At 35.5% G+C, this 9,173-nt stretch overlaps 1 protein-coding gene across 1 annotated transcript in view; it reads left to right on the top strand.

Annotated features, from left to right (window-relative positions):
* The window catches only part of LOC114581055 (putative disease resistance protein RGA3), a 5,967-nt gene extending 5,111 nt beyond the window's left edge, over positions 1 to 856 (top strand). Inside the window, exon 4 of the mRNA XM_028700345.1 lies at positions 744 to 856. Within this exon, the coding sequence (XP_028556178.1) occupies positions 744 to 856 (113 nt within the window). The remainder of the gene's footprint in view (positions 1 to 743) is intronic.
* Positions 857 to 9,173: the final 8,317 nt, after the last annotated feature.

The following is a 9,173-nucleotide window of genomic DNA, read 5'->3' as shown; positions in this document are numbered from 1 at the left end:
ATTAGCCTAGACTCCGCAAGCAGGTTGTCGGTTCACCGCTCAGCCCTGTACCGACCCCGCTTCCTCTGTTCGCTTGACTTATACACAGAGCGATTCATGTCTGCTGTTCTGTTCGCCAGAGCTGCGCCCCCGCCTATTCATAATAACACTGGCCGGTACTCCGGTTCTTATCATATACTCATCATGGAATTTTCGTTGTTTGAACACTTTATTTCAAATTGGGTTACTAGCGTGTAGTGTAATTAGGAAAATTCTTGGTGAGCTTTAAAGACAGTTTAGTAGTTTATGGATTCGTGCTTTAAACCTGTAGTTGATTGTGATAGTTGCTTTTGATTTTACCTTCTTTCACTAGCTGATTACTTTAAATATCAGGCTTGTATCAGGTAAGAAAGAGGGTTTTTGAGTTGAAAGATTAGCTTCGTATAGAGGCCTGAAATCTCCGATAATTTTGATGTTGGCAACGGTGCCTAATAAAGTAATTTAAGCCTCAGAAGATTTTTGCTTGAAGTTCAATTATAAGCTTATCCTTCATTGAGTGAAAAAAAAAAAGCTGATCCTTATTGAGTAACATAAGAAGTATAGTTCAGTAGTTTAATCTGATATTGCTCAATAATTGTCCCTAATGGAATTTGTCAGACGGCGTTTTGCAAAAAAGTCGATAGAATTATATTACTCTCAAGAGTAAACTCAAAGATTGTCGATGATATTACTTGACTTTTGTTACATGATTTTTTTTCATTCAGATTATTTAGGACACCTGCAGACTCTCCAAAGTCTTGCGATTGCTCAGTTGTCTTCTAGAATGACACGGCAGCCTGATGAGGAATCGCGATCCACCTTTTACCCAGTTGATTAGCCTAACCCACTTATTGACTTAACCACCGGATACGATCACTCTCCCCATATATTCGTCAATATAATAAATGATATGTAGGATTATACAAGGAAGTTAACCGGCACACTTTTTTGAAGGCATTGTAGATTAATAATAAGTTGAATGAGATTAATGGATTCTAATATTGATGAAAGAGACTTCAATCAATGTAATCGACCAAGACTTCTCAAATATCTCTAATGCAGCTTGACTTTACATCACTCTCCTTCAGAGTGTAGCTATAGATAGGACTGGCGTAAATATTACGATGTTATGTGGTCGGTAACTATTCATTTACTGAGATATATTATAATCTATAAAAGCTGCTATTCTAGTGAAATAGCCAATCCCGAAGTATTGAGAATCGAATTCAAAAGATAATCCAAAATTAAAAATATATAGTAAAGCTAAAAAGAAAAAACACAAAGCCCAAGATCCATCCGCTCTCACAAAGTAACCAAGTAAGAAAGCCGTCCACCCAATCGAAGGCCCTAAAAATCTATCAATTTAGCTGACTTGGTTAAGCCAATATTTCTTTAGCAACGAATTACTTAGTTTACTTTAAGGCTATTGGTATGTCTGAATAATTCCACCATTGAATCTTTATATGAAAATGCTTTAAGGTCGGAGAAGGAGGAGCTTCGAATCTTTCACAATGAATAAATGTATTATCTGTTTTTATTGCGATACATATGGTCTTCAGGTTCTAGCTTTTCATTTTTTTACTTGCTATAGAAAAAAAGCATGTGCAAGTACATTGTAATATAGATCAGCATCATTATTGGTTATCCAAGCTCAACGCAATTTTTAAAGTGGCCTAATCATAATGGTACTAGCCTTTACTTAATTTATTCTTTTTATGGCTATATATGGGCATGTGGTTTTGGTATTTGGTTTTTATCAGGAATTATAAAATAATTTTCAGGTGATGCGTAATTCCCAGCTAGTAATTTTTTTTTATGTATATTTTCGGACGGCTCTTAACCGTGGTGGCTTTTTAATTTTGCTCACCACAGTTATATTTAAATTTTAGATTTGAATTATTTTTCTTCCCCTATTCATTATGAATACAGTATCTTAATTATTTGGTAATATTATTTTTTTCTTTCGTTCTTTTACCAATCGAGAGTTTTAAGTATATTATATAAATTCTCACACAGGTTCATCTTGAGTGTAGCGACTTTTTTGACCTGTCACTTCTCAACTCGTTTGTGTTGGTTTTCTGTTCGGATCTATTAGCCTCTTAGATTTCTAAAAGTTCGGTAAAGTCAATTCCGCGTGATATCCCTTATTTTATGTATTTCGTCCTCTCCTAAGATGTAAGGCTTATTCATGTTCCCCTCTTTAAACTGCCTTGTATAACTTATTTATCATTTTTTAATTAATTTTCATGAGGTTTTAAACAATGACTAGTTAGTATTTTGTGTTCTACCCTTCCACAGGTAATAACTGCCCTGTGATATTAGATAATACTACACACAGAAATAACACGACAAATAAATCAATAATGTTAAATGGATCGGAGATTAGTTCCTAATAGTATTTGTATGAAGAGTCGTTACTTCCATATTATTTAATCCATATAGGTCTTTGCTCTGTAAAACGTGTATAATATAGCGCCCTATACCGGCATTAATTAATTATTATATCCTCACGCACCATAAAAATGCAATATACATAACAAGCTCCTCTTCCTTATCTAAAGTAAAGTTTGGTAACTTTAATTTGAAGCTAAATAAGTAAGATAATCAGATTTGGAGAAATCACAGTCCATAATATACAACACCTATTTCGCAGCTCACACTCAAGGCAATTTGCATATTTAGAGTAAACGAGACTTGATAACAAACAACACTGTACAATTTCATAGCACCCCTTGTTTTCCTCATAATTTCACTAATCTGCGGATCTCAACCGATAAACTCTCGATTGTGATAGAAAACTGAATGCTAGCTGTTTGATACTATTAATTAACGTATTCACTGTTCTTATACATATATAAAGATTACAACCCTATTTGTGTTTCATACCATAATATCTAACTTGTCACTAAAAGAATTGGAACACTACAATAACCTATGCAAATATACCACTATATTGGCCAACATCCCAATAATTTAACACACGAATACAGTACAGTTAAATGACATCACTGTCCATTACTAGTCATATGATTTTAAAACTATTCTGAGCATAAAACAGATCCCAGTGACATCTTATTCTGCAAAAATGTATACTTGGCTACACAATCCAGAACAAAGGTTTTACACACTTCCCTGTGTACATGTAACACACACACACACCACATCCTCATCTTCTCATTGCAACCATTCATTTACATGAATTACTTCAGGAAGAGAACTACCAAACATTGTATATAAATAGTTTACATATAGCATATCCGAATTGTTTACAATACCAATTTCTATAAAGTAAAAATTATTACTTTGTCCAATGACACACCTAGAAAATTAGGGAAGCGGATCGATTGAAATGTAGTGTAATTCAAACACAGCAATACATATACACTCCTATCTTCTTTCTGATAAGTAGATATAAACATGAGTGTTATTTATGAATCACAACATTTCGTTCATATAGAGGGCAAGGATATCTACGTCTATAAAAGAAGCGAAACAGGCATAAATGATTTTCAGGCAGCCTGGTTAAGTCACTAATTGACATAGATCAAAAATAAATATTTATGTTAAAATAAGTAGAAAAAAATAAAACTATAGTCTTAAAGGATATTGATACATTGACTTCTTCATTCTGAAAATGAGTCTACAGTTCATTTTAAAAGGTGCCAATCATCTCAAGAGGTCTCCTTTTAAGAGTAACAGAAAGAATAATCTCATAAGAAATGAACAAGGTTGAAATATCTCAGCTCACTAGTAATGTATACGAAGTTCCTCTCACTGTCAGTTACGTGTTCAAATGCCTTTTATCAGTAATTATTTGAATGCAACCTACAAATACACTAAGCATCGTAAGTAAGCCCACATACGACGTGCCTCTAAGCTTGCGTCATATACAAACAACCTGCTCACCCGCCCTTACACACGTTGCGACCGTTAAAGGTAAAAGAAAAGGTTGGAGAAAAACCAGTTTCACAGTGGAGCATGGGTGTCTACATTCTAAGAAGAGAGAGTCGCGGATCAATAAGCTTCAACGATAAACGCCATACTTCAGAAATATCTAAACGGTAACAGAAAGAAGAAAGTAACAAATCCATGAGTTGCTAACTAGATTTGAATGATCACTTGCGATATTTCTAGCTGTTTCTGCTCAAGAGGGTAAGTGATTATCTAGGCGCGCCTGACAATATCAGATATTTAATTTATAGAAAGATAAAAGTTTCATTATCGAGCTAAGTTTTCGTGCTTCAAGAAACTATAGCAGCATATCCCAAGATCTGTGTCAATCAAAGATGATATAGATTCTTATGCATACGAGAAAGACAGCATGAAATCGACGAAAAAGAGGCAATATTACCGTAAAGATTAGAAATCGTTACATATACCGTTACTGAAAGAGGATTATAGTATATTTAATTAGACCGAAAGTTCACATCTAGATCATATTAACAATGATAATCGAGATACACATCAGATAAATAATTCCTATGTACATATTAAAATATATATCATATAAAATGTAATAAATTTGAATAAAGTTTACAATGTTGAAAATAATGGCTATCGAGAAATTGGATTCAAACAGCAAATTATTATTTAGTACCAAATGCAAAAAAATACATAAGTGTTAGTAATGATAAAATGTATTATGAATTAAATAATTATATATGCAGATAATTATAATGTATTAAATATTATAGTGTATATAATATAAGAAAGTTAAATAGGATCGTTTGTTTCTCGCTTGTATTAATTTATTAAAATATATTATTTTATATAGATCTGCAAGGTTATATTTTATAAAGATTGGCATAAAGAATTATCATGTAGAGGACGACGTACGAAATAACCAACGAGGTTAATTTGGCTTAGTCTATGATCAAAAACGAATTTTCTATGAATTTTTTGCAGTTTTCTGTTTAAAATAATTATAATTTATATTTTTAAACAATTTTTTTATATATAGAGCGGGGCGGGACAGCGTGGGCGCTCCGGTTGGACGGCGGCGGTTTCGGGCATATTGGCGGTGGCAGGAATGATTTGGCGCCGGCCGGGCATGATTGCGGCAATCATTTGCCGCAATAAAGGCAAATCTAGGCTTATCGCACGTCGGCTGCGGGAGGAAAAAGGGAGCCGTCCGATCGGCGCCTGATGCGAATGACGGGCCCAGATCTCGGTTGGAGGGACTGTACATCCGAGCCGCATACACGGTCGCACCGAAGGGCGGGCGGTGCAACGCGATCGTAGCCGTTGATCGGCGGATCAGACGGCCCGCATGGCGTCCAACCTGGGGACGGAATACGAAACTATGATGGGTTTTTGCTTCGTTCTCACTCGATACTCAAGACCAAATGACATGAATTATTTAACCATATTAATTTGTAGATGTGAGAGGCATCTCAATAGGGGACTATTCTTTGAGATTTATTGGCAGTGTATGAAAATATTAGCTCTATAGTGTTCTTTATAAGGATTGAGTTTTTACGTTATCAGCTACGGTGGGATTCAGAAGATCTTGGTCTTGTTGGACTCGTGGAGCTCAAGAAGCAAGTTCTAGTTGACCTCGAGCCTTGATCTCGCCTTGGATCGATCACGAATGCCTTGGAACAAAATAACCTTGGTTTTCGGCCGGATTTTCTCGGGCGCCGGCAAGCCTTGATCGTCGGGATTCGAGTGTGGAAAGGTGAAGGAGTATGAGGAAATCTCCGCAAAGTTTCTCAGAGAGAAGAGGCTAGGACAAGAAGCATCGAAGTCTAAATAATGCCTAAATTTCCTATTTAAGCTCTAATCAATTGAGTGGACGGTTGGGATTAACTCAACAGGTATTAGGAAGGGAAATCTGAATAGATTTCACGGGATTTTTGAATTTAAAAACGTTCTTGATTAATCCATTAATGGGGCTTAATGGAGCTCTAAATAGGTTATTTTACGCTATTAAAGACTTGGTTGACCAAGTCAAGCGATTGATTGGTCAAACAAGTCAAGAAATAAAAGGGAATCAATGGGTTGAGCATAGGAGTAGGTTCGGAATACCGATTAGATTGATTTTGGCTCAAAAGGTCCAAATTGGTCAACCCTGGTTGACTTGGTCAACCGGCTTGACCTAGGGTCCAAGTCCAGGCTCAACAGACTCGACTCGACCCACTGAACCAATTGGGGAGGGTCTGGAGGTCTGCCTTGGTCAATTTGACCAAGTCAACCCTTTGACCACGGGTCTGGGCAAAATCGAGGTCAACACTTTTATAGCTCCTCCACTTTCTAGTTGCTCAATTATCTTGTCATAATATTTTCCTCTTAGCATATCTCTTCTTTTGCATGAACTTTCAACAATATTTAACAGGCTTGTCACAATATTAAAGAAAGAAGTAACTTGAACATGATTTTTTACGACTGCAACTAATGCTAACTGGAATTGGTGTACAAAGCAATGGACATAATAAGCTGAATAATTTTATTTCATGATTAATGTTTTTATTCCATTAAACTCACCTCGCATATTACTTGCTCCATCGTAGCCTTGTCCACGTAGTTGTGCCACACTCAAGCCATACTTAAAAAAAAAGTGATTCAATAACTATCTTTAGAGTTTGACCTGTTGTGTACCCAACATGAACGATCCTAATAAAACGTTCAATTATACACCCTCGTGGATAAACATAACATAATGCAATAGCAACTTGTTCTTTAACTGATATATCACGAGATTCATTAAGTAAAATTACAAATACATCATTTCTTAATTCATTGATTATAACATTTGAAACCTCAATTGCTGCAGCTTCTGTGATTTCTATTTGGATTTCTGGAGCTATTAGTTTATTATTTCGAGGAGCGTTATCCAAAACAACTTTATTTATATCTTCATTATGGCTAGCAAGAAAGCGCAAAAGTTCTAGAAAATTCCCTTGATTTTCAAAATCATCTGATTCATCATGCCCACGGAATGCTAATCCTTATTGCAGAAGGAAACATACACAATTAATACTTGCAGTCAATCGTGTACGATAATTTATGCGATTTTGATCAAAAGGTCTTACAAATGCAAATCTGATATATCTTTCTTGATTCATCAAATCTTCACATTTACGTCTAGTAAGATTGTGTGCATTGTTGATATTATAAATATTAATATTAAATCTTTCTTTCTTTTTCCAATTTCTAAAACCCTTTGTGTCAAAACTGTCACTGCTAGCCTGTTTACTATTTTGGGATCTATACAGATAACAAAACAAACAATAAATTACATCTTCGCTTATACTATATTCTAACCAAGCTTTGTGCTCATCAAACCATGTAGGATTAAATCTACGAAATTTATCTCCAATTTTTGTGTGTGGGAAGTCATGATCACGCGGTTGACACGGCCCTTTCAGTAAGTAATGTCTCCGAACACTATCCCTCTCATTAGGGTGATAATCCATAATTTTTTTTCTCAATGCAGGATCGGCAGGGATATCAAAAAAATTTGTTTATGCGGAGCTTTGTTGAATTGTATATTATTTTCCTCACATATAATTTCCCGATCATCTCCTTCAAATTTTCTTTTGAACTATCTTTCCATATCTAATTTTAATTAAAACTAGATTAAAAACTTTATATTTGTAATAAAAAAAAAAGAATATATGCTAAATAAAAGATAAATAACTAATAAAAATTACCTTTCAACTGCTACAAAGGTAACAAAACAGTAGAGCACTTGCAATCCGTTGCTTATGGAAATGTCAAATGTGTCTGAATGAAAAAATTACAACATTTACCTTAACAAAGATGTAGCAAACAATTATCAGAAAAAAAATCTCTAATTGTAGTTTTCTCACAGAATCATTACAATATATTTCTAATTTCTCTGAATACATCATTTTTCAAAAAGCTGCTTGACAGAAAATCACTGAACTACCGAAGGTAACTGGTATTACCTTTTGATTTCTGAATCTAAAAACATTAGAACTCATAAGTCATAAGGAGAAGAATATTACCCGCCAATCTGCCATCCCCGTCGCAAGCCGTCGATCCACGGTGAAGAAGAATGCAGCGACGCCGACGGTGAAGAAGAAAGCAACGGGCAACGACGTTTCTTTTCCCCTCTCAAACTTGCTTCGGACGCAGCCTGCGGCTCTTTTTTTTTTTCCTGTCTGCCCGCCTTCTGCAGTTCTGCTTGCCTAAAATAAAACCACATTTATTTTCTTACCAAAAGTTACCTAAAAAACTGCAGCAATCATGGTATTTACTTAGACATTAATAAAAATTCAGTGGGGGCCGTGCCCCGAGGGCCCCCAAGGTAGCTCGGCCGCTGAGTGCAGGAGGAGAGAGATTTCTCCCTCTCCTTCACACACTAACTCTGCTGAACTGCCCAAAGCTAAAAGCTTTACCCTCAGTTTTTTCATTAGTTGAAAATCTCATTATGAATGTTGACGATAAGCTGCTACTGTCTTCCCTGCAACATAGAGGATTTCCAAATCTGAAGCATTTAAAGATGAAAAACTATGATGATGAAGACCCGATGCCTGAAATATTGACAGAGCGTGCCGAATGTCTCATTAGCTGGACGATGGAAACAAAGCCTGAACCCAAGGAAGGTGATCCTACAACTATGTCTACTTTCAACTTTGGCATGGCAACTTTGAGGTTTGAAGAGGGACAAGGCACAAAGCAAAGTGGATTTATTCCTCTATTTCTGTAGTGGATAGCAATGTTTTCTATCAATAATATAGCTATTTCATGTTATTTTTTATTTAAGAAATGCGAAGTGATTCAGAAAGATCAAAGATAATAATGATTCTTTTTTCTTGTATTATATTCAAGCAATCAAATAATGTAACATCTGAATGTTATCAAAATGGAGGCATTATCATTCATGAAATTATAATTTGAAGATATCAGTGAACAAAAAGAAATGGCATTTGCCTCTATAATACTATGTTTATTTTCCTAATTTAATTAAACATCATGCTCCTTAAAAAAATTCTTTATATATCTTATACTTCAATCTTTAAGAAATTGTGTTAATGCTAGGGCGTCCCCTGGAAGCGACGCGCTGTATGGCCTGAATACAGTGACAAGTGTGCAAGGGCCACTACACTGGCGCCTGGGTGCATTGTTAAATAGGCAAGGGTTCCCACATCAAGGACGGATGTAGGCAAAGAAGCAAGTCCATGAAACTA

Source organism: Dendrobium catenatum, unplaced genomic scaffold (assembly GCF_001605985.2).
Source record: "Dendrobium catenatum unplaced genomic scaffold, ASM160598v2 fragScaff_scaffold_1486, whole genome shotgun sequence".
Taxonomy (NCBI): Eukaryota; Viridiplantae; Streptophyta; class Magnoliopsida; order Asparagales; family Orchidaceae; genus Dendrobium; species Dendrobium catenatum.
Note: the sequence above shows the minus strand (reverse complement) of the source record. Positions and strands in the feature narration are given on the sequence as shown.